We start from the raw sequence: 26,405 nt of genomic DNA, 5'->3' as shown, positions 1-26,405 counted from the left end.
AGGGAAGGGATTTAAGTAAACGAGGGAAGGGAAGAGCTTATCACCAGCCTCTGCAGTGAGGAGAGGAGATGTGAGAAGCTGCCACGCATTATACGTGTGCAGTACATTAGAACTAACAATAGCACTTCTGGGCAAGAAAGGGCTGTGTGTATGGAAACAGAATAAAAAGAACTAAATCCCACATTCATGGGCACCTACAATATAAAAGACTAAAAAAAAATCCCTGAGTATCTTATGGATTTGATCCACGTGGAGACCACTTTGAGACAGCGTATGCTGTTTTGTCATACCGTGGCAGCACCAGCCATCAGCAGCAATAAAATAAGGATTAAATGACAGACTGAGGAGTAATTTAAGGGACTAACCCTTGCCTAAAAAATAAGAGTGAAGAGATGCACAAGCAAATCAGCAGCTGGTACTGGATTTTATCTGACATCTTCAAAACTGGGAGGAGCTGGAGCAGGCCTCTGGGAGAAGGGAGCAGGAGTGTACCTTCTAAGGTGAGAAATGCTTAGCAGGAAGGCTTAAGAGAGGAGTAAGTAGTTATGTGGTTTCACTCACAGTTCTTAAGGAGAAAAGCTACATTCATAATAAAGAGGGAACACTCCAGACAGCTTGGCTGTACCCAGAAAAGCTCTACCACCTCAACCAGAAATCCCAGTCAGCTGCCCCACAAATATCCCATCCCACTCTCAACAAAACAACTGACAGGGGGAATTCAGGGGGAACAAGCAGTGACTGACAAAATGGGGGTAGTTGTATCTAGGAGTGGCAATGCCATTGCAAATCCCTGCTGCAAAGTGTTTCGTGTCACGGATTCGCTCAGAGAATCAATTTGTGAAGATAAGGCTAAGGACAGAATTTGAAGCCAATGCCAAAACAGGACCAGAAGGAGGCAGGATTTCTAAACTAACAGGCTAATTCTCCCTTAAAACTAGTTATTACCATGTACACAACATTTCTTTTACAGCACAAACACAGTGAACGTGAGGACTCCAGTACTCAAGGAGCACAGCAACAAGGCTGAGGCGCTCACCTTGAGTGACAAAGGGAGCTGTTGGTAAATGGAGAACCCAACGGCGCTTCAGACAGTGTTTACTGCTCAAGTCTTGTCCTTACCAGATGCTTTCTTTGTGTCAGCATGAGAGATCTTAAGAGGGTCTTAATTTGCCAAAAGCCATCTGAAGACAGACTCGTGCAGGAATGCTGCTGCCAGTTACAGTCTGCCAAGAGAAGCCACTCAGCCCCCAACGTGGAACTCGCCACCAAGACTGTCCAGTGCACCTGGGACTGCCAGCCAAAGCCCCTGCAGCAACCACCCCCCACCACCTCCCAGTTTAGCTTAATTTCTGTGCATGGATATTAAGCAAAGAAGCAGGGTAAGAACACAGAACCAGCACTAAAATTAGCAGCTTCAGGCCTTTCAAAAGCCTTAGGTATAAATAATATAGGGCAGCAAGAAAGAAACATCCACTGGACACAACAAAGCACAAAACAATAGCTATGCACAACTCCTGCGAGAGGGTCAGGACAAATGGGCTCCATTAAGGTCAACAATTTATGGAGCTTTGTTTCTGCTGGCTTCTTATGCGAACAGTAAACTAATCCGTCTGCATTAAGCAGTAGGACAGTGGACAGCTGTCATTTTCTGATCTCTGTATCCTAATGGGTTACCTTAGTAACAGCCTTAAGCTGTCTGTTGCCATGGTGAATGAGGTCCATAATTGCTGCAACAGCCCTGGAGGTGTCAAAGTCATCAGCAAACGCAGCCTTCACGGTTACTTTTGTGCTGGCTAGCCTTCAAGAAGAAAAGGTAACATTTAAGATAAGACAAACAAGATGCCAGCAGTGTGCTGAATTCATCAGCCATTCAACCAGAGGGAGTCATCAAAAGGACACTGCCATCTCCTTCCCTGCTGTCCTGTGATGGGCAGTGCTACACTCATCTGGAAGAATATATCTTTCTGCTGTGAAGGGAAGAATTTCATGCATGTCAAAATCCTAAGTGTTACATCCATTCAATAAACACACGTGGTTAATCAGAGGGGCCAACAACAACAGAGCAAAGTTTGCCTTAAATCATTTAAAAACAGATGGAAAATGAGGCTGATATTAAGCACATCAAAGATCTTACTGAGTTCTGTTTTTATTTTTTCCAGCAGCCCATTAATCATGCTAACAGCGTGCTTCTCTTCCAAAGGCACATCACAGGCAGCGCTCCAGTGCCTGGCAAGAAAGCTGTCCTGGGGCTGGCCAAGAATCCACTTGTCAGGATCTGACTCAGAACTAAGCAGGGCCTTCTCCTTTCCCAGGAGGGCCCAATCCCAATCTCTAGGGATTCCACTCACCATGGCCCAGATGGAAAGGTGCAGTGGGACCATTTGTGTAACAGTACCAGAAGCCAGCAGGCAACCAGCACTGATCCCCACAGAACCAGTGCCACCAGCTGCAGCCAGCTGGGAGATGAGGAGAGTGGCAGGGATAAATGGGGAGCTACAAACAGCTGCTGGCAGCGTGCTCCCATACACAGCCAGGCAAACCAGACAGTGCTGGCACAAGGATGCCATTTCCCAGAAAAGTGCAAGGAGCAGGGTTTGCTAGCTATCCTAGCAGCTCTGGAGCTCTCCTGGGCCTTATTTTGTCTGTTTCTGAATTTTTCTGCCTGGAATGCCTACCTCCCCTCAGATACTAGAGGGCTGCTGCTCTAATTCATTCCTCCCAACACTTTTCCTTGCAAGCTTCCCCCTCTCCACTGAGTACCTAACACTTGGCTAATTAAGAGCTTTGTTTCATTTTGGTTGTTTTTACACCTAGGACTACACAAGTTGTGCCCTCCCACACATCCCCTACTGATTATCCATTTCAACTTCCTCATGCCTCTCAGCTTTATCTTGCACCAACAGATCTCCTGCAGCCTCCTGCTGCAGGATTTGCTTTTGCCAAATACCACAGCTAGTTAATGCAACTCCATTTTCCTGTAACATGCCCCAGTGCCCCTTGCAGCCCTCAGTCAGTGCAGCCACGAGCTTCCCTAACAGTGAGGGAGCTGAGCCACAAGGAAGCTGCCCCTCACCTCTACAGCACAGACTGTCTCACCTCTGATTCTAAAGCCCAGGGCTGCCTGCAATAACCTTGCTTCAGGGCACTCAATGCCCCTCCTACCCTGACTCCAGAGCACTGTGCTCCTGCTCTCAGCTTTGCACCCAACACACAGCACATCTCAGTCCTGAAGATAATCTGGTTTTCACAAGGGACTCCAAAGGATTCTCCTCTCCATCGTCAGGGTCACAGCAATTGTAATTACCTCCTTCCCTGTGACATCCCTGCCCATGGCCAATCTCTCAGAAGCCCGTTCTCTCCTCTGCTGCACACCACAGTGCCAACCAGCTTGATTAAAAATTCATGTGCCCAAGGTGTCACTCTTCAGTCATCCTCTCTTCTCCAGTCACTACTGCCCAGCTCTACTTATGAACTGGGGAACCTCACAACTGCCATAGCTTTGCCTCCTACATCGCTCACAAGGGCAAAGATGCCTGTGATAGGACAGGCACACTGGAAAAGTAACACAGATCTTAAAACCACAATGAACTGAGTGTAGCAGACTATGAGCAAAAACAGCTGGCTAGAAAGAGAATTTTTTAAAAAACCTGCCCTTGGTTTTTGGGCTGGGAGGGAGGACTGCTGCTTAGTCCTGCTTGCCCTGCTTCTTAAATGGAACCCCAGAGTCTGTCAGTTAATTGCTGCTCACATAATCACAATCTTCTAAGATACAGGAAGTGCACTCACCTTTCCCACAATATATCTTCTCTAACAGGGTCACACACCAGCTGTCCTTTTATATAAGCGTTTGCATCTCTAATAAATGAGGAGATTGCCTGAAGAAGGTTCTTTGCATCTTCCATGCTCTCCTCACTAAATTCTACTGCTAATAAAAAAAGAAATTAGGGCATTATGATGTTGTCTGCCATACATAGGAACAGTATTTGGAGACAAAGGAGAAGTTTATTACTATTTGCATAGCAAACTTTTTGCAATTAATTGCATAATTAATTAAAAGCTCCATTCTTCATGCACACCAGGTGAATTAAATCAATATAAAAGACAATCACTACATATGACAAAGTATAACCTACTGGAAAACATCAAACTGATTCAAAAAGTTGAATCTGGACTTTTACTGAAGCAATCACTATTTAACTTTTTTTTTTTTTCCCATTATTGAATCTCTCTGCAGAGTTATCAATCCAAAACTTTAGGATTTAATATACTTCTAAGTGTTCTAGTGATGGCAACACATACCTCTAATTTCGTGCCTATTCTAGTTTAGGTAGGCACAATCTGTATATGGGGATGTCCAAAGAGACCTCACCCCCACCACTGACTCTGTTTAAAGGGCTGCTTCACCAACATCCAAAATCTAGATGAACCTAAAATTTGTGGTCCAGGTCCTGAACATTTCCCTCACAACATCAAAGTTAAACTGACCATATCACTTTGAGAAAGCTATTTTTAGTGAAAATACAAACTGCTTAGACTCATAAGGGCATGCCTAGGGTGGGATTCATCACACTCACACATATCAAAGCCTCTTATGGCCACCAGAAAGAAAGATAAAACTTCAAGGTAAATGATTTCTTGCATGCACAGCTGAGCTCCACTTACAATGAGATGTGCAATACAGGAACCCTACAGAGCTTCTCTTCAACCGCCCTACCACTAACAAGGCAACCATGCACACAGACATCCCCACTGCATTCAGGGAGACCTTAGCTTTGGCAGGCAATTCCACTTTGGGAACTTCCAGAGTCCACTCCTACTGGCTCCTCTCGCCTTACCTGCACCCTGCAAAGTGCAGGTGTGCCAGAGCAGCTCACTGTCGCTTCTACTGGGAATTGCTATCAGTGAGAGGCTTTTTTTATTTGTACAGCAATGTGGAATTTTCTGTAGAAAAGCTTTTGGACCCCACGTAAGAGAGCTCACCTGACTTCAGGGAAAGTTGTGTCCATCCAGGACAGGCCTAAGTTTGAACACATTCTTTCCCCCAGAATCACACTGAAGCCATTCACAGTCCGTGCAGCATCGCTTCACTGTTGTATACCTGACCTCTGCAATAAGGTACATCCAAACTACAGCTGCCAGCATATTCCTAATATCATCAGCACTGAGCATCACCCACAGTTTCCACAGAAATCTCACCTCTGGTCCTGCCCATGCTACATCCAACTGCTCTGTAGAACTACCCAATGCCGCCCAGACAGACTCTTTAGTGCACACAGTCTTAACAAGAGGACAGATGCAAGAGAGAAAAAGCAGCCAGATGAGACCTGATCTCAGTTCCATTAGTCTAAATTCCAAGAAGCTTAACTGTTCAAACAGACTTTCCATAGGATTTACGCCAGTATAATGAAGGTGTAAGTCTGGACCTGTATTTGTGAGATTTTTCACTTGTGTATCATTAAAAATCTGCATTACTGCCTCATTAAATCAAGCTTTAGTCAATTTTCAAAAAGACCAACATACAGACCTCTATAACACAGTGAGACGCTGAGAGCAATCACTTACATACACTGGGATTAATCAATTACCTGGTTACAAGAATGCTGCAAGAAATACTTGATAAAAGTTTATTGTGATGAAACCTACTTTGGTTCAAGCCATTCTTCACCCCCAGTTCATACTCCTAAACCACTGCCTACAGGCACTGCAAACCCACAGCACAGCACAGGCAAGCCTGGCCCTATAAACCTTGGCTGTGTTCCCCATTCCTTCCCTCCTTTGCCACCAATGCATCATCAAATTACAATACATCTGTTTATTAGCACCCACAAGTAATTACACAGCAGAGAGGTCAGAACATTGCAGTTCACTCAGGTTCACAAAATCACCAGAGCATTTCTGGGGACCAGGAGAGCATTCTGGAGACAGAAGCCCACTGCCTGTGGCAGGGCTCACACGCCCTGCCCTTCACTGCTGATGAGATGCAAGAGGAAAAGTGCTGCCACACAGCAGGGTCCCACACGACTTTAGAGATGGCACCTCTCCACCCAGAAGCAGCTGGCACATTGGTGGAGGGTCACCATGCTGCTGCCTAGGAACCATTTTCCCAACAGCCTCAGATGTGCCACAGGGTGGTGATTCGGGCCAAGAAGTGAACAGCCAGAGGCACCAGCCAAAGCAAACTGCCCAGATAATCACCACTGCCCCAGAGCTCAGCTGCACCCTGAGCAGCTCTGCCCCACCACCACAAGCAGGCAGAAAGGGTGATGAAGCAGAGGAACCCCATGCAGGAATACATTATGGAAGGATGATCGAAGTCTCTTCTCTCTGACTTTTCTCCTCTTCCCCACAAGCAAGGCATGCAGCTTTATCCTCCCTCTGACAATGACCATCACAGGAAGGGACTCCACTCCCAGGAAACACATGCACCTCCCTGCACACACCCCCTTTCAACCCTTGCCCTTCCAAGGCTGGGGCAGTCTGGAGCCATTTGTCTCCATTTTGCCTGTTAGCACACACAAAGGCAGGGAGGTAGCCAAGACAACAAAAAAAGCCCATTCCAAGTCCAAGAAACCACAGTATCAAGCACGAGCTATTCACAACTGTCAGGACCTGTCCTCATTCACATGGCTACAAAGATCTTTTACATTACAGGTTCAATCCAATGTTTGTGGTACCACCTGATCGCCAAAGCTGGATTTTGCAAAAAGCTTTCTTTGGCGGGTAGGGATGGCCGGAACCATCACCCATGGGTCTAGGCTATAAGAAACAAACAGAAGGTGCTCGGGATCTCACTTGTGATAAAATACAAACAGAAAGCAAGACAAGAAGGAGTGCAGCAAATTTATGTTTAGACCAAAGTGAATTGATAGCAGGGACACAAGCTGACAGGCAGCACGGTGAACACTTGGCTCAATGACTCTGGCTCTTTATTGGGAAGCTAACAACGCACACGGCCTCATAAGGTGGAGGTGGCAAGTGCAGACTTCTGAGCAACTCTTACCTGCCAACTGGCTTACTCTGTGATATAACACCACCATATCCTTACATCAAAGCCACCCACATCCACACAGGTAGCACTCTTTTTTTACCTAGGGGAGGTGTTTATCCTAGAAGTAATGCAAAAAGCACAGGTTCAAATGCAGCCAGCTGACAGGGAGTGAAGAAAGCCTGCAGGTACCCTCCATTGCAGGGCTCCAGTGCCATTCCTTGTTCCGAGGCAAGGTTAGAAACTACCACATTTAGCTCTTGTTTACATGACAAACATACATACAGATGACAGTGCAGTATGTGTTAGTGTTTTGTTTTAAACACACATTTGTTTATGACTCCCAGGTGCCCCCAGCCAGGAAGCTACCTAAGTATACACAAGGTATTTCATCTCCTAAGAGAGGGTATCAGCCAAGCATGCCACTCCCTGCAGTATCATCCCAAAACAGCCAAGCATGCCACCAGTCCACTGCCTGCCCCAAACAGGATGCTGTCTGCATCAGGCTGCAGCAGACCTTCCAATTGGATGCACTGTCTTTTATCAAAGTGGAAGGGAAGTTAATAACCAACTCTCTCCTTACTATCCCATGCTTTGAAATATTGCAGGGATCTATTCCATTCCTGATGCTGTCAACTGTCCTAGGAGAGGGAGGATCCACCAGGAAGACCACATGGGTGGCAGCTAGCAGTAGGAACAAGCAGAAGGACTTCTCAGTCCAGTGACTGCACAACTGGCAAGGCTGGCAGCACACTGCACGCTGACAGACACGAGCAATGCCCCAGAGCCTTGGCCAGGTCAGCTCCCGCAGTCACACTGCTACAGGTGCTTTATCCAAGGCAGACAGAGGCCCAGTGAAACACCACAGCAGCTGCTGCCCCATGCTCCACCATTCCTTCGCCATGCCAGGACAGCCAACAAGCCAGGTGACCCAGCAGTGGTTAAGGAACTACCATCTGCTTTTGGCAGGCCCCAATAAACCGGTAAGAACACAGACATAAGAAGACCTCTTCCAGCTAAAAGTAGCATCTACCTGCTGGAAACACAATGGACAGGGGTACACAGGGAAGCTGACAAAATCTCTCACACCTCTCCCCACCAGCAGAGAGATGCCAGGCTAAGATGTTCTTTAGGTTATCACGTGCTGGTCTGAGCGAGCTGCACTGCACCACACAACTGCCTGAACACTCAGGAACTCCACAGGACAAAAATGGTAACACAGCAGGGAGATGAAGAATTACTAGCCAGCCCTCAGCATAGCCTACAGGAATATAAGCCACAGTTCCATCTAGCTATTTCTCCAAAAACAGCTGATCGTGACTGCAACACAACTACAACAGACGCAAATCAGAGACAGAGGTAATTCATTAATTAAAAGTGCAATTAACTGAGAGTCACAACTGACTGCAGTTCGAGAAAGTATTTAAATGAATGGTTAGCTACTGTGCTCAGTAAAGACAATTTTCTAAATGTTAGCCAAAGAGCAGCCCCACAGAGCAGCACCAAAACCTTTCCACCCACTGGATTCTGGGCAGTGCACGGCCCCGCAGGGAGAGCGAGCTCCGCCTCGAAAGCCACGCACACCTCAACAGGTAAGGGGCTTTTCCTTACCTGAGCTGTATCTGCCACGCAAACAAAACATTCTGAATTGATCTGATGAACATTTCTTCAGGAAATCCTAAACTCCATGCACAAAAAGACAGCTTTAGCATGATATCAATTTCTTCAGGAGCTCTTCCACCCCCTTGCTTTTCAAACTAACATGACGAATAACACATCTTTGCGATTTAAGACAGACATAAAATCTTTAAAATTTAACACTGCTTTAAAACCTAAACTAAATAAAATTCAATTCCATGTAAGATAGATGTGCATACATATATACAAGACATAAATATACACACAATATAAGACAGTGAAAATTACTTTGCAAGTACAATGAAACATACACTGTAAAAAGACCTCTGCAAAAAGAAACAAACAAACAAACAAAAAAACCCGAAATTAAATTATCAGACTAAGATTGGGATACAAGCTTACAGAAAGAAACGCCCCTGAGCTTTGCAAATTGAAAAAAAAAGTAAAGATTTCTTGAAAAAGAAAGTAAGTGTACTTTTTCTGTAGGACTAGAATATGAAGAAACACAGGGAATAAACAAAGATAAATCCTAGCAATATGAGAGTTATCTGTGTTAATTATGAAGCTTAATAAACTCCACTGTAATATTTATTTAGCTTTACAAATAATTTACTCCAGTAAACAGTAAACTATTATTATTACTAGTAGTACAATAATTTATATTAATAGCATAATTAACTATTTAAATATTTGTAAGGTACACTAAATAAAACACTCAATCACTTCCAACTCTGCTCTCAGCAAGGCTGGACACTGTGGTAGATTGACTGTGACTATTGCAGTTATGCTTTTTTTTTTTTTTTTTAATTTGCAAACTGGTGAGGATCAGTGAGGTGCCACAAAAATCAAAAATCATAAGAAGCCAGTACAGGTGAGAAAATATGGAAAGTGTCATTTGCTTAAATCTTACATTTTAAACTCTAAGGCTTCTGCTACAAGACTAAACCAGCCTGAACAGTGGAAAAGCATCAGCAATGTGCTGTCCCTCAAGTGAAAACAGAAATAATTGAGGCAATCACAATCACGAAACAGTGATACTGACTGTTTTGGTGGGTGCTCATTAGTTTATTGTGGGTTTGTTAAATAAACTGGATATAAATGAGTGTACCCAATATGCCCAGAAGCTTTACACTAATACACAGAGTAGAACAATATGAGTACAGTATGGAAATAAATCCAAATTTGGGAAAGGGCCATCTAAACTTGAAAAAACAACTCTGAATTTCCTTAGGAACAGATGAAGAATCACAGCTCTTCGAAAGCAGTTTGCTTGGCCCTGTGTTATCAAAATCTCTTTGATTTTCAAGGTCAGAATTAACAGCTATTAAAAAAAGGAAGCTGCTGTGTCCAGGTGACAGCCTGGGATGCAGGTGGCCACTGGCTGGACCAAAGGAAGAGTCTGGACAAACCTCCCCTCTTTTGGCACAGGCATTAAACCTTCCATGTAGGGCTTAACATTCAAGGTGCAAGGCAGCTGTACAGGAAAAAAAATTGTTTTACTGGACTGAAAATCACCTCCCAGGAAGGATTAATATTTGTTAGCCATGTGTAAGGACAGACATGAAAAGCAGAGGAAACAAGGAAAGAGAGACAGGCCAGAAACATTTGTTTCCTCAACACAAGCTGTGCCATCATGGGGGACATGGAGGGGAACATTTTTATATGCTGCTTTTAACTCCATGCACGGCATTTGTGGTCATTCCTCCACCCTGTCCACAACATCTGCTGAGACTTGTGAGATTTCTGTGAAAATTGTGAGCTCCTGTGAAACAGGGCTTAACTGTACCCAGACAGCATAGGAAGACTTAAGAATAAAGCAGCTCATCTTGAACTTCTTTTTAAAGGGATTTTAATTAATTCTTCCAAGAGGGCAAAGGGGAACATATATGCCAAAGCAGCTTCCCAAGCTTTGTCTAAAGGAAGGAAATCACCCTATTCCAGCAGCAGGCATCAGCCACCCAGCACCATGCACAGCTGTATCCCACACAACTGGCAGAGAAACCCTGCTTGGGGCCACACCAAAGACCTGGGGACACACTGAAATATGACATAGTCATGTGGCTCGTGATATCAAAAGGCAAAGCTTCTGTGCATTAGCAAGGTCACTGTATAGGAAGAAAGGGTAATGGGAGAGACTGTTGCAATAGTGTGGCTCAGGATACCCAGCAGCTTCCTGACAGAACACTGACACTGTGTCCCATTTCACCTAAAGAAGGACAAGGAAAAACATCCACTCTTTTCCAAGTCCATGCTTTTTCAAAGCACTATTAAGAATTGACCAATGAGAACCCAACACTACAGAACAGAATCATTCAGGTTGGAAAAGAACCCTGAGACTGTCAAGTCCAACCACAAATCTGCAGTGCAGGGTTCTGGTACTGGGCACAAACTCTGCTCCTACAAACACTCTCAGCTCGGCGAGATCCATCGTTACAAGCAAACCATGAATCTGAGCAGGTATCCTACATCCACATGCACAGTAACAGACACATCAGAACTACAGAAACACTGCAGCACAAGCACACACTCCAAAGTTTTCTTAAAAGAGGGCTGTGATTAACATTTACATATTACAAACCTACAAAATTGCTTCAATTCAAACAAAGAAATTACCTTAATTGTTATGTAGTTCTTTAATGACTTTGACATTTTTTCTTGACTTCCTTTAACATGCAAATGTCCTACAAGTAAAAAAAAAAAAAAAAAAAGGAATTAATCAGGATAAACAAGTGTGCTTCTGAATAGGGAGCAAATGAGAAAGACTGCACTGAGACACTGTAAATGCTAGAGGCACCATATGCTAAGATGGATACATGCCGAACATTTCAATGTAAGGGGTAACATTTTTCAGTAACTTTGCCTACAATCCTGCACACCTCTCCAACCTCAAAACTTCCACTGGGTGAATTTTAAAATGGGTGAATTTTAAAATACAGACATTTAAAACATTAAAAAAAAAAAAAAAAAACAACAAAAAACACCACCACCATGAGTCTCCCTGTTCAGAATTGACAATAAACTGGTAAAAACAAGCAAGCAAATAGTTTCGCAGGACAAGCAGCTTATCTGTTACTCTTGACTTCTCAGAAGTATTTTAAGAAATACTTTCCAGTGATCTCGCTTTAAAAAAATCCTTAAAACTCAATCTTCCGTACTTATTACTTGCTGGTGGCCGTTAACATTATTTTATTTTTTACCTCAAAGTTTCATAGCACTGGTTCAAAATATCTTAAACGCAAAATGAATTTTCTGTGCATTCTCAACTTCTCCAGACTTGTGAGACTGTGAAAAAGCAGGGTGAGGGAGGAATGCAGCTACAATGCCTAATTTGAATTAGTTCATTTTAAAATGTGATCTCTGAGCACTGCTAGAACTTTCAATAGTCACACAGACTACTGATCTGAAGGGCTGCAGCACAAGAAAAAGCATTTAAGAGAGTATGTAGAGCTTGGCTTTAGGACTGAAAGCTCTGTTGAAGAAAGACAGGAGAGGTATTGCCCGTGGTTGCCTGCTTCCAGGCCTCTTCCATGTGAGCCACAGCAGCACCGCTGATGGAAAACACCAATTATTCACAGCACGGGAGAGATGCCAAACACGCTGCCACTACTCAGCATAATTTCAGAAATGTTGTTAAAAGCCTTAATAGGCTTCTCCTAATGAGAGAGTAATTCTGTAAGTTACCAACCACCCTCAACTGACATGGGATTTTAGGCACTTCTGTGACCTGCAGCACCCAGCACTTAATCATACTTTGAGGCAGATCCTTAAGCATACATTTCTCTTGCTCTCTAATATCCTACCAGCACTGCTTTCTTCCACATTAGGCAGCCCAGTGTTACCAAAGCCTCAGAGTGCTCCCCAAGGACAATGTATGATCGTGCTCCTGCTTTTATGAGCGGTGACAGAAGTGGCATTTCTTGCTCAGCAACCCATGCAGCTGTCTGCATTTTGTGCTACTCGCAGCACAGAGCTGCTTTGCAGCCTTGCCTGAAACCCTCTTGCTTCCACAAGTGGATAAAATCCCCATTACACACTGGATATGAAAGCAACAAACTCAGGTCTGATAACTGGACTTGAAAAGATCATAGTTTCACTTCTCAGCTATTTCTGATAATGATTCAAAACAGCAGGAACTCACCACATGAAAATTACCTCCAGTCCTACCCTGACCACCTTGAAATTTAGTTTTGCACAACACACTCTGCGGAGAATAGGAATGAATCGAAGAATCTAGGGATGCAAAACCAGCTACAGCAGCTATCCATGATAGAAAATCTTGCTTTCCCTGTCTGTCCTGTCTACTAGCAGGTGAGGCCACTTTCACCACTGCATTGTTAAACCTGGGACACTCAATAAGCATATTGCAGGCTGTCAGACAGACGGACACCTGCAGCTCTTGTGACTGAAGTAAAACCCACAGCCAAAATTCTCCTGGGAGAAGGGGAAGAGCCTGGGTAAGATTACTTTTTCTCTTTTGCAAAAGTGCCTAAATACTGACTTACTTAACTTCAGGCGGACAAGCTTAAAATAGTTGGATTGCATTTTCCTATAAAAAGGTACTGGTAACATCTGAATTTGAATTAATATTCCTCTTCCAAGAGTTTCAGTACTTAGAGTGATTTCATTCAAGAATACAAAATAGAAGGATTTTCATAACTTCGATTTGGCACTCTTCCCAGAGTACAAGTAGTCTAAAAATAAAGTCCTTATAAGATTTATCCCCAGTACAGGGATTTTCTTCCTCTAATGGGGATTGCTCCTCCAATTCTGAGCTGCTAAAAATCTGAAGTCTGTTAGCAGAATAAATTGTTTCTGAAGCTGATTCATTTGCCCTAAATAATTCACACCATCATTCCCCAGCAAGACTTTTTGACTTAATGAATGTAATCTGTCAGCTCCTAGAGAACCTCAGTGTACAAACTGCCCTTGGAATTAAGTTCTCCTTTTTTTTTTCAATTGACTCCTTTTTATTTAGCTGATATCAAAAAATATTTCTCCTACAGTTTCAGCTCCAAGTTTGAAAAGCCAGATTCACTGGTTTGTCAACAGAAAGCCCCATTTGGCAGTAAGCACTGCACCTCAGGGGAAGTGCAGAGGATTCCACAGTGCCTTGGGAACAAAGCACACCCTGGAGGATGCGCCAGCCTCTGGACAACTGCTATTGATTCACACCAGGCTCTACTCTGGGAACTGAAACTAGAATTCAATATTCATCCTATACAGTACAAATACATAAAAATGAAAGCTCACGTAATTCCCAGAGTGTACCACAGGCTTAACTCTGCAGCTCTTCTACTCACAGAAGAAGCTCCAAGAGTTCACAGAAACATCCTGCCCAAAATACTAATCAGCAAGAGAGAGGCTGCAGACTTGAATCTGACTTTCTATTGACTTCAGCTGTCCATCCAAAACTACCACGACTGCAACAGGAAGAACAAATGTCAAGGTTTCCATTGATGGGAACAGCACTAGAACCATCAGTGATGTAGTTCAAAGCACTGTACAGCACAAACTTGACTGAATGAAGCACTTCTATGCAGAGGGAGCAAGGAGCAGTTCTACATAATGCCAGACAGTGTAACGTGCCTTCACAGCATGAAATGCCAAACTTAAAAACCCAAACTACTGTATTTGTACAGGCCTCTCAAGTGATATTTTACTTACCAGAATGCAAAAAGTAATTCCCCCATTGCTCACACTGATGATACGCCTCACACTGTGCAATTTCATTTTCGTGATGAGGAAATGCAAGATCTATTCCACCAGTGTGAATGTCCAGCTGCTTTCCAAACACTGCACTGTAACAATATTTTCCTGATCAGAAAGCAGAACACCACAAAAGCTTTTTGTAAAAAGAAATGCAGAAAAGAATAAGATGAAACAACATACATTTAAGTGTACAATTTAGTAACTGCCATTTTAAAACAAGACTTTACACATATCTTGGATACCAAAACTGCAGCAGAATGTGCATGGACAGGACCCGTACCTGTTCACAATTACTTCTCCTTAGCAGAAGCAATTATTTTTCTACTTTAGGTTCAAGGATGGCAAGCAGGATGTCTCCTTTCCTTGTTCTGCTACAGTTTCAGTATCAGACAGGTGCCTTTATGTGCAAACCTAACAACTTATTTCTATAAATTTGGTATCACTCTTCCTTACCTTGTACCTATTCTGTAAGAATTCAGACAATAGTGCGTGCAGTCAGGTCAGGCCGGGCAGGTTAGCAACTTTTATTTTGCCTATCTGTTAAACAAAGATTACACTTACAGCCTCACAGGGATGTGAGTCACCCTTAACTGCTCGGAAACCACGAGTGCTCAAGCAGGGAAAAATGCAAGGCTTACAGACAAACACACAGGCCTCCCATATGTCACCTTAACAAGGTGCTCCTGCTAGCTGGCTAAATATTAATACTTCGGTCCCTCTCTGAGACAAAACGCCCTACTAACACTGTGCCACATGATGGCTTTGCAGAAGCTGTTGGGGCAACAGGAGGAAAAGACAAGGAGAAGAAGAAAGGAGGGAAGAAAGAGCGGCTGTCACCATCTCACAAGTTCATCCTTCCCTGCTCCTGCCTGCTTCAAAATCAGCTAAAGCACAAATCTTCCCAGGACCTTCCCCTGTGCCACCTACACAGAAGCACTTGCTGTTTCCTCCAACAAAACCATTAAGAGCTGGAGAGAGATGACAGATGGATCTGCCAAACGCAGGACAGGAGGAACTGCCCACATCATCACAAGGGAAAATGCACAGAGAAGATCAGACCTGAGGGGGTCAAAGCCAGGGATTCCCATCACCAGGGCTGCTCCAGAAACACCAGACCCCTCATTCACAGACCTCTCAAAATCAATTCATCTAACTTAGTTAAAGTGCTCTAAGATACTTGGCAAAACAGACAGCTAAGTAAGTATTGCTTAAAAAAAAGCCTTCAACAGCTGACTGGGACAGCAAATTGTTTTAGGTCACTTACCAAGCAAGCTCTCCATTTCTCACAGTCCAAGATTACTACACTTAGGCTCCCCATGGGTCAGCTTTTATTTATATGGCAGGAGCCTCATCCAGCCTCAGTAAAATACATTTTTACAGAAAGAAATGCAGGCTATAAACAGCACTGCATTAGCAGACAGGCCATGTTGTAACTGCCATTTCTTATCTGTGCACTTCTGTCAGTGGTTGTACATCAAACACATCAAACACAGCATGATTTTGTGCACTTTGATTGCTTTAAGAGCTGCCTCACTATGCTGAAACTATTTACAGACAGAAAATCACCCTCATAAACACTTTTCACAAGTAGGTGGAAATGACTAACAATCCCAAGTGCACCAGAAAAGCATATGAAAGACAATCCTAAAGCAGCGGGTTCCACCTCCTTTCAGCTTTAGCTGAAAATTTAAGCTAAAAAAGGGCAGATCTAAACTATATGTTATTAGCTTCCAAAAAAAGATTTGAGACTAATGCAAAACAAAGTACACTATCAATCTTCCACGAGAGAAGACTTTTTCTCCTGTGGTGAAAATAAAACTTTAAATTAAGAGCAAATTACATCAAACCAACTGCAAGCAAAACACTACTCAGCAAGAACGCTGAATAACACTTTGATTATTAGCAGGAACACCTAGAGCTGCTGTTAAGGTGATCTCATGGATCAAGCTGGAATCCCACACCCTGTCCTCCTGACACCTACATCCTGAACTAGGTCTGATGAAGACTGCTAGAAGTGGAAGGGAAGCAAACAAAAGAGGAACCATAACTTTCACCAAACTTTTGGTTACTCAGTTCAAGTTAAAAGACTGCTAATTGCCTGTGTGATCCTGTGTGACATATTTTAAGCACCAACTCTGACTCAAGAAGGATCCAAAACATAGAGACAGCTGTCACAGTAAGGTGAAGCAGAGTTTATCTGGGCCACATGTGACATCCCAAGTTGCGTAAGATGGTCACATTAAGACCAGTGCTATCTACTGATTAGAAAACACTTTTCAATACTGCTGCTACCATTGTACTGTGACTGAAACAAACAAAAAAATAATATTAGATTTATCAAAATCCAAGAAATCTGACCTTGATATCGTGGAACATTCAATGTGCCATCCAGGTCGTCCTTTTCCCCAGGGAGAATTCCAAGACAGCTCCTGAGGCTTGGCTGCCTTCCACAGGGCAAAATCTCTACCATGTCGTTTATCAGAATCAACTGGCAAGAGTAAGTGATTTGTTAATGGGATATGTCTCAAAGGAAAAAAAAATTACCAAATGAAAGCAGGATGAAATGTGTGTTTAATGAACTACTCTGATTTTAATCCCCTTCCATCAACTTCTTTTCACTACAACTTTCCTCTCTTCCCCCTTATACAGGAGAAAATTGAAATATTGGAATATTGAAACAGATTTTGGCATGTTATAAAGCTGTATCCAAGATTCCTTAATACATCCCCTCCTATCAGTCCTTTTATCCTTCCCTGGTTTGCCTGATTTTTCATTAATTTAGTTATATATCAGCCAGTTTCCCCAGGACAAATTGCACTGCAGTGGAAAAGGTAATAAAACAAAACCAAAGCACACAAACAAACACCCCACAGTTTTTTTCTCTGGGACACAAGTACTTTGTGGTTTAGATTCTACAAAACAAAGTGCACAGAGGGAATCAAAACTATTCTTGGACGGCAGCAATTTTTCAGTACCGTTTTCACCAGTGAGTTTTCTGCAAAGGTTTCCTCCCAGCTTTTTTGCTCCTTCCTTCACTACATTGCCAAGGATGCAGTAGTTTTTTGTCACAATACCGCAGGACTGTTCATCTCTGCTGACTCCTAACCTCCAATCAAATACACAGAACAGGGTTCTGGACTCTGGACTTTCTCTCTGACAAATACACGACCTCACATTTAGAATCATACAATTCAAAATACCTAAGAACTAAAGAGACAGAAATATAACCCTAGTTTTATTTACTGACTCTTCACCTGGGCTCTTTTACTAGACTGCTACTAGATACTGACTGACGAGTATCTGCTGACTCCAACCCTCTTTTGCTCTTTTTTGAGTAAACTGCTACAAAAGAGCACTCTTCAACTTCTCAGTTGTAAGCAAACAAGCGTCCAAATCTTTAGAGATAAGAACACACTTAGTTGTGACCAGAGGGGAAGCAGGGTAAAACACATCATCACAGCTGAGGCTGGAAGGCACATCTGGGGACAGTCAATCCAACCCCCTGCTCAGAGCAGGCACAGCTACAGCAGCCTGCCCACGATGGTGTCCAGTGGGGCTTTGATTATCACCAAGGATGGAGACTCCACAGCCTCTCTGAGCAATGTGGTCTGTGTTAACCATCCTCAGGGTAAAAAGGATTTTGCTTAGCTTTAAATGGAATTTCCCATGTTTCAAGTTGTGATTGGTGCCTCTTGTTGCCACCAAGCAGCACTGAGAAAAGTTTGCCATCTACTTTATTCCCTCCAGCAGTATGAGTACACATGGGTAGGATTCCCCTGAGCCTTCTCTCCTTCAGGCTGAGTGGTCCAAGCTCTGTCACTTTTCCTCAAATCAAAGATGCTCCAGTACCTCCATCATATTTGTGGCCCTTTGCTGGCCCTTCTCCACTATGTCCATTCCACTGCTGTTCTGGGGAGCCCAGCACCAGACACTCCAGGCACGCCTCACCAGAGCAGAACAGAGAAGGATCACCCCCACTGACCTGCTAGCAATGCTCTTCCCTGTGCAGCCCAGGAGGCTGCTGGCTCTCTGCAGCCAGTAATTACCTCTAAATAACTGGTAACAAGGCACATTCCCTCTGTGAGTTGTAATGCTGAAAAAACTCCAGAGCAGAACTGTGAGAAGTTCTGGCTGCACTTGAGCATCAGCCTCCAAGGCATTTTCAGTAATTACAAACAGATTTCTCTTTTAATTGTGACTTTAGTTTGCAAAAGGATACAGGAGATGTGCATCAAATTATCTGATGCAGAGACACGATCAGATCCAGTTAGCTTCAGAGCAGTGCAACTGCCCCAGCAGTAACACGGCCGGTGAGGCTTTCCTGTGTTTGCCCTTGCGTACCTCACTGCCGGCTAGTGCAACAGCAAGAACACCCCCTCACTGTGAAGTTTCTATGAACCACTGCCAAGTATTTAATTAAAATTGCTTAAGAATCCTAATCGTTCTAAGGTACCAGGATAAAGGTATAGAGGGAAGGATGAAAGGAAAAATCAAGTTTCCTCCTGCGCTGGCAACAGCGAGTGCCGTAAAAAACAACTACGAAAGCACTGCAATCTTAATTAACCAGCAACTTAGCTATACACAATGGGTTAGAAAACTCTTTCAGACTGTCGAATGAAAGTCTGCACATAGATGCAAAATGCATTCCAACAATGCACTAACATAAGTAAGCTGATGCCACGAACTTACCTGCTTCATCTTGGGTATCAGGGTTAATACCAGTTAACACTCCGTATCTTTTTCCCCAGGATTTAACATCAAAATAAACATTGCCTAATACAAAAGAAATGTTTAGTTGTACGGCAAAGATGGGGCACATTGATGAGAACTTGATAACATCTCCCTGAAAGCAAAACAAAGTGCTCTTCCACGCTCATTTGAAATTCTGATTTAGAAATTCAGAAATACTGCAAACGTAGTAGCAGATGTTTCCACGTTACTCTGCCTTTCAGTAACCTCTGTGCACATGCTCATTCTGCCCATAGCATAACTTGGAATTCTGGAGATCTCCCAGGTTCTTCCTTGCCCATGCACATTCAGCAATCCCCTCCCCTACTGCAGCTCAAGCCACACCTAGTCCAGTTACAATGCACTTGAAATCTTCTACAACCACCAGCTCTGCTAAAAAAAGAAACCCACGCATTCTGCTTTGCAGACACATCTTTTACAGCACATAGGAGGTGCTCTTCAGAGCTCCTCTCCAGAGGTTCCCCCAGCTCTCTTGTAGAAAGCAGGCCAGGATTTCCCCAAGGAGTTTAGACAGCAGTCTATTACAGTAAACAATTATATTAAGTAATGAGATACATTTAACTTAGAAATTGAGTAATAGTTGTTCTGCCCACTCATGCCATCATAAACAATTCACTCACATCCTGTTAAGCAACAGAAGGAAAGCCTGGCACAGGGTACCTCATCAGATTCCAAAACAGGATTACTGAGAGTGACTTCCTATACATGTCCTGAACAAGGAGTTACCTTGCTCAAAGTCTTACCTTGTGAGGTTGCATAAGCTTGTCCATTGGAAATTATGGTTTTTATAAAGGAAATTATCTGAGGAATATTGTCAGTCACCCTCATATATACCGTAGGAGGAAGGACCTTAAAGAAAGAGTAACATCTCATTAACACATTGCCAATGTGTTCCTTCACTCTAAGAAACAAACAAAAAGAACATTCTCCTCAATTTTATCTACAAAATAAAGTTGCAAGTATCATAAAAAAATCATTAGCAGTATTTGAGATAATACATACACGAGAAAGATATTTGAGGGGTGGCAAAAAACCCCAAATTTTTCCCAGTGGCTCAGTCCCTGCTTCTGACAGGGAGACAAGAAGCAAAGTCACTTGAAATCGATGAAAGAAGATTTCGTGTTTCCTAAGCTTTCAATCAGGCTATTTCTGCATTATAGTAAACATGCAATATCTGTGAATCAAGGATCTACTGAATATGGAAAAAAAAAATGTACCAAAAGAAATGTAACTTGTTCATTCCAAAGCTCCGGATTGCATCTCCCCACATTTCCTTAATCAAAAGGTGTGGAATATCGTTCCAGAAAAATGAAAAAGCAAATCAGCACTCAGTTTGCGAGCAACAAATTTATTTTTTCAGATCAAACTCTCAAAACCAGATTCTTTACCAAAATAATTGCTTAGAAATCCTCTTAAATTTAGAATCTTGAGTATTTGTACCTTTAAGGCAGCCATATCTTGTTTAAAGTCTTCTTCATAAATACGAGCAAGAGCTACTGGTGATATATTCATCTGAAAAAAAGAGAAACAGATTAGCAAATCATAAATCAGAGTAATGACATAAAATACGGCAATCTTTCCTAAGACAGCTAACAGCTAATTGGAAGACTTAGAGAGCCCCCAAGGTAGAGTCAGAAAGGCTTATTAATCTAACATTGACAGGGAGGAGACCTAAGTTATAAATAACTTACAAGTAGTATTTCATTTATGTGTCTCAGCTTCCAAAATATTAATGTATCTCTTTTAAGAGAAAGAAACCAAAGACTAAAATAACAAACTCCTTCCCTCTCTTATTATTTTCCTCTTGAGAGGGTCATTCATTTCCAGTGACAAAATATACTACCACACCCAGGACATAAAAACCATTCAACTTACACACAGGAAACACCAATACCACCTACGTGTCAGAAAGACAGATCAGAGACTTGCAGGATGAGACAAGATATTAATTTTCAGTGATTAAGAAAAATAAGCTATTTCAGCAGATCATGGGTGCTCATAGATCTCAATACCGAAAGCCAGTTCCACACTTCGCCAAGTTCGACGTTTCTCAAGCACCTTCTCTACATTTCTCATTCATGGAATATGAACAGGTTCCTCTTCCAGAGGGGAGAAAATGCAATCCAAAAGGAAAGGTACTTGTACATGGTAAGGTATTTGTTCTCAAATGTACAGAAGAGGCCAGGGATTGAAAGATGCATGACAGCAAAACCTGCCCTAGCAAGCAACAGCATGGTATCAAAGTGTTTCAAATGCATGCTTTTACATCATCTCTGAGAATAAACTACTGGGGAGAAGACAACATAGTGTCAGTCTCCATCTTGCAGGTAACCGAGTTATTAACAACATAAATCTCATTTCATCACTTCCAGTTCATTCCTGGAGCATCTCCATGGTTTCCGATTTTGAGAGAGCAGGTGGGTACCACTGTTTGTACAAACTCCTGGACAAAGCAGGAGTTCTGGTGAAGACAGTCCAGATGTTCATGCAGCAACAAGATGAGGATGCTCAGCACCAAAAAAAAATGACATGCTCCTGCCTACAGACCAGTGACTGGATTCATCTCCCTAGACAGCTCAGCTGCTTCTTTGATCAAGAGAGAAACAGTGGTGCCTGAAGAAAGAAGATGGGGAATTTCCTCCCATCCAGATGGATGTTCAACACACAGAGAGACTCATCTTTCTCTCAAAGGACCACTGATGGCATGCAGCATGTTCATCATAAACTAGTACCCAACTTGCAGGTTTCCCCCACATGAACCCCACCAGGGGATGAAGAACAAGCTTAGGCATGTTGATTCTACCACTGTAATGCTTCAGGTGCACGGGTTCCAACAATAAAAGCAGGCTACTGAGGGAGAGGCCTTGGCCATCCAAACAAAATGGTTGAGCAAACATTTGAAAAAGTTACCAAAAAAAAAAAAAAAAGCCAAGAAAAGACAACTTCATAGAACCAAAGAATGTAGTAAAGCCACACATTGTTTCCCCCTCCTCAGATATAAAATCTCTAAGATATTCTGACAATAAGAAAAAATTTAAAATGCAAACATAGATTTAAAATGCCTGAGTTTTGGAGGGGGGTTGTTTGTTTTAAAATTGTTTCCTGCCTTAGAAAGCTGCAAGCAAATGGACTAAAGGAACAGACATGTTTCTACACGAGTGGTGTGCTAGAATTCATTTGAATGCAGGAGCCTGTATTTAACTGCAAAAGTAACCGTTTACCTAAAGATAAGTAAACAGAACAGCTGTTAAATTCTCTGGCTCCAAGAAACAATCTTAAAGCTTGCAACTGCAATTCAATCCAACACATTCACTTATGATCCTGAAGACATGAGTTATAGATTCTAAAATCAAATGAAACTAAAATACTCAAAATGCAAAATAAAACACAGAATACACTCTGAGTGCTTCAGGGTTCAAATAGTGTTTTTAAAACAATTTTAAAAAATTAATTGCAATAATCCTTCACCAAGCTCATCTGGTAAAAAAAGTCAGCTGAGAACCACCTACAGTCGCAGTCTTAGCAAGACTTACCCACCACACAACGTTAACTTTCCTGTAGGTGACGAACTCGGGCCTGATGAAGCTTCCCAAGGTGCTGACATTGCAGCTAGATGGTGCTCAGCACCTTCCAGGAACTGCCCTCAGCCTCACGTGCCAGTGCTGCTCCTACTGCCTTTCGTGATCACGGCACACGACAGACACTTCTCCAGAACTCGCTCTGAACCCTTCTGGCTGCTAAGTTCTGCAGTAATTTTGCTGTGCTGAGGACTCACGCAGGGATTTTGTTCCCTGCTAGCCTCTCAGGCAGGGGGAGAGGGCAGGAGAATCCCAGCTGTGGGTGCTGTAAGGCAGCCCCCTCTCTGCCTCTCCCCGTCACACAGCTCCGTACCCATCTAACCACACACAGCTTCAACACTCAGCCCTCCTCACTCCCAGACCCATTACAGCCACACCAGGGGACCAGAAATCTCAACCTTTATTATCTATTAATCAAAACAAACGTAACAAAAGAACCCCAAACCCAGGTTAACTTTCCTAAATAAGCAGCTTAGAAAGTACTAGAAAGGTTAGTCAAAGATTGCAGTGAACACCTACCTCATTGGCTCTTTTTATAATCTTGTCATCTATGTCTGTGACCCCCATCACCATGAGAACTTCAATTCCAAAAAACCTTGTCATTATCCTTCGAATTATATAAAACCTAACATAGGAGCTGGAACAGAAAGAAACACGAGCTTTTGAACATGCAGTAGTAAGAATAAACTTAAACAAAAATAACCAACAGCCATAGGAACAATCTAACTACTCCAAACCCGCAATGAAAAGATCTTCAGTGCATAAGGTGTTTTTCCAAAACCAGATGCTACCTGCATGGAAGTCAAGCAAATTTCTCTTGAACTGGCCTACCCTCTTCTGGCATTAGTGACACATTACATCAAATTTTCTGAGTGTTTTCCTTTGTTGCATCTCTTTATTCAAAAGGCATCACAGGCTACATGAGCTGGGAGACTCTTTCAAAGCCAACAGGACAAAATAAGACACAGAGATCAGATATTTTTGAAATACATCCCCTGGGCTTAGTATATCCTAACTGGTTTTCAAAAGTCATGCAGCGAAACAGGAAGAAATAAAGCAGGATTCAAATGAGCTTTTCTTAGGGTTGAGTACCAACAGATATCAGGCACCAATAAAGTATTTCATTCACACACCACCACAGATCTTTTCTGAGACCAAAGAGTAGATGCTCTATAGGTTATTTTCTTTTATTTACACTTGAGAACAAAAGTTATTCTGAAAATTATCCAGGGCTTTGTCACAAAGCAGAGTATTTAATGCTGATAGATTGATGGATTAACAAGCTGTATATGGCTGTTGCAGCTCCTTCTGCTCAAGGACTCTCCACTTGTAATACTCAAAACACACTTTGACTGAGTTAAACCCTATTATTAGGTGGGATACTAGAAGGTAACTAAAAACTCTTGGTCTGCCCTGCAAGATGATGAGAATCCGCAGCCTTTCTGGGCTCTGTTTTCTCCAAAACCTACAGGTTCTCACTTTACCCACGGCATCACACAAACTGCAACTCCCATGGCTGTCAGAACAAAGAAGAGTAAGCAACTACCAGAAATGGATTTGCACCCTTCCCTGCAGGTGCCAGGTAGCACTGAGCTACTGATTTACAGATACATAATAACTTGATGAAGAAAAATACTTTTTGTTGCTGTTTGCACCGTGCCCATGCTGAAAAAAGACTTATTGAAAGCCCTGCTGCCAGGGAGATAGTTTTTTAATGAACAGAAGCTCACTGGGAGTAAGGTTCATCTAATGTGGTGACACAATTCTGTAAGAATATTAAATTGGTCTCTGGATCCTGTTCAGAGGAACAAGGCCAGCATCAAAAGCTTGATAATAGATTTAACAGCCCGGCAGTCACTGTTCCCAGAGCAGGCAAAAATTTCACACTGTTCCCTCTCATCTTCCAAATGAATTAATGAAAGAAACTCTGCAAGAACCAGAGCAGATTTCCTGATACCTCAGAAAGCAGGGTCTTTACCACTTCAGAACTGATTTAAAAAAAAAAAAAAAAAAAAAAAAAGCCAAAACAAACAGACAGTCAAGATCAGGGGGTAGCAGAGGCCGCACAAGAGAAATCTCTCGTGCTTGGTTTTACTCTTACTTCAAAGCATTCAGCCAGGAACCTGGATGCCAACGAGGCTGCACATCAAATCACTACAGTCAAGGTCAGACCCAGAACTGGGGGAAAAAAATAGTATTATTTGCCTGTCTTACTTTTTTCTCTATATAGAATGGGTGTTCAATGCCATATGAAGGCAGGCAAGTGCATCTGTTTTTAAGACTGGAAGCACAACATACTAGAGAATGTTAAATTATTTAGAGAAATAAGAACTCCTTGTGGAATGGAAAGAAGACAGGAGAAAAATAATGCCATTAACTCCAAATTCTCCTCAAGGATCTCAAACTCATTTCGATGATCCATTTCTGCTTTACTACCTGCTGCATTTGTTGTTTGACACAAGTCAAATGCAAGACAGAGGGGGAAAAAACGGAATTCTAGTGAGAAGAGAACATGTGGCAGGAGTACAACAAAATGACCGTATTTAACAAGAGCAGCAGAGTAGCAACAGCCACCACTCCATTTGAGTTTATGCTCTTTCCCAGTGCACCTCCTAGTCCCCAACAGCAGCATACATTTCAGATGATCTATGGTTTGACCTAGCTACTGGGGGAAAAAACATTTCAAATAAATGAATAAATAGATAAATAAATAAATAAATAAATTGAACCAAGAGCGCTCAGCCATCCTGAACAAATCAGCTGAGCAACAGGATGTCAACACTGACATGTGTAAGACCAGAGATACTGGAAAGGAGCAGCCAACTCCTCCCACGCTGGAGGGTTTAACTGATGAGAAAAGAGAGCAAAAGGTCTTCAGTGCAGACACCCTGCCATGCAACAGGAACAACACGTGAAGGTGCTTAAAGAGGTGCTAAAAGAGAGAATTATACCTGCTGTACCTGCATGATACACCAAAGGCAATATTCAGCACTAACCACTCTTTCTTAAATCAGCAAGTGAAGAGGTCAGACCTGGATGACGCAGATGTATGGCGAACTTCCACAATGGGAAAGCTTGAAATTGCTAGTTCAGACATGGGTAAGAAAAGATTTAGGGTAAAAAAACAGGCAAGTGTAAGCAAGGCCTTTCTACTCCCTCTTTTAATCAAAAAAGTCTGAGGGCAAGAGAACTACTGAAAAAAACAGACATTTAAAAGCCGCAGACAGCTGCAAGACCAAAGGGTAACATTTTCCACCTCTATAAAACATTGTGGTCTAGATCAACTATACCCTTTAGGACTTAAGCACCTCTGCAATTCCCTTCTCTATTACACCATGTCAGGGAACACAGGCCTTACCACACTAGGGAACCTCAACTGAGGGATAAAGACAAGAAACTCATAACCATCTTTTTTACACAGTTATTTTAAAGTGATGACTTTAAATTGTAATTATTTCAAGGTAAACTGTAATGAAGCCTGTATCACAACAGCTGTAGATTTAAATACACAAATTGGTATGACTTTCAAATAATAAAAAAAGTTCCCCTGAAGATACTAAGTACAAATAAAAAGTCCAAGATATCATTTTCTTGATTTTTAGGTCACCAGTAAAAAGCTAGGTCAGTTTTCTGCTGAGACTTGACAAAAGCAAGGAGGAAAAATATACCACTGCATATACACAACAGTACAGCAGCACTAACATTAGCACTGACAACAGTACTTTTATGTAACTGGTATTTTAAGT

At 42.5% G+C, this 26,405-nt stretch overlaps 1 protein-coding gene across 1 annotated transcript in view; it reads right to left on the bottom strand.

Moving 5' to 3' along the window:
* CARS2 (cysteinyl-tRNA synthetase 2, mitochondrial) overlaps positions 1-26,405 on the bottom strand; it is a 36,657-nt gene that overhangs the window by 6,745 nt on the left and 3,507 nt on the right. Inside the window, exons 4-13 of the mRNA XM_040057369.1 lie at positions 23,179-23,296; positions 20,522-20,593; positions 19,825-19,930; positions 19,022-19,105; positions 16,691-16,820; positions 14,288-14,421; positions 11,237-11,304; positions 8,597-8,663; positions 3,787-3,925; positions 1,675-1,798 (exon numbers count right to left, since the gene is read on the bottom strand). Of these exons, the coding sequence (XP_039913303.1) occupies positions 1,675-1,798; positions 3,787-3,925; positions 8,597-8,663; positions 11,237-11,304; positions 14,288-14,421; positions 16,691-16,820; positions 19,022-19,105; positions 19,825-19,930; positions 20,522-20,593; positions 23,179-23,296 (1,042 nt within the window). The remainder of the gene's footprint in view (positions 1-1,674; positions 1,799-3,786; positions 3,926-8,596; positions 8,664-11,236; positions 11,305-14,287; positions 14,422-16,690; positions 16,821-19,021; positions 19,106-19,824; positions 19,931-20,521; positions 20,594-23,178; positions 23,297-26,405) is intronic.

Source organism: Hirundo rustica, chromosome 2 (assembly GCF_015227805.2).
Source record: "Hirundo rustica isolate bHirRus1 chromosome 2, bHirRus1.pri.v3, whole genome shotgun sequence".
Classification (NCBI taxonomy): domain Eukaryota; kingdom Metazoa; phylum Chordata; class Aves; order Passeriformes; family Hirundinidae; genus Hirundo; species Hirundo rustica.
This window is presented reverse-complemented; position numbering and strand designations above follow the sequence as displayed.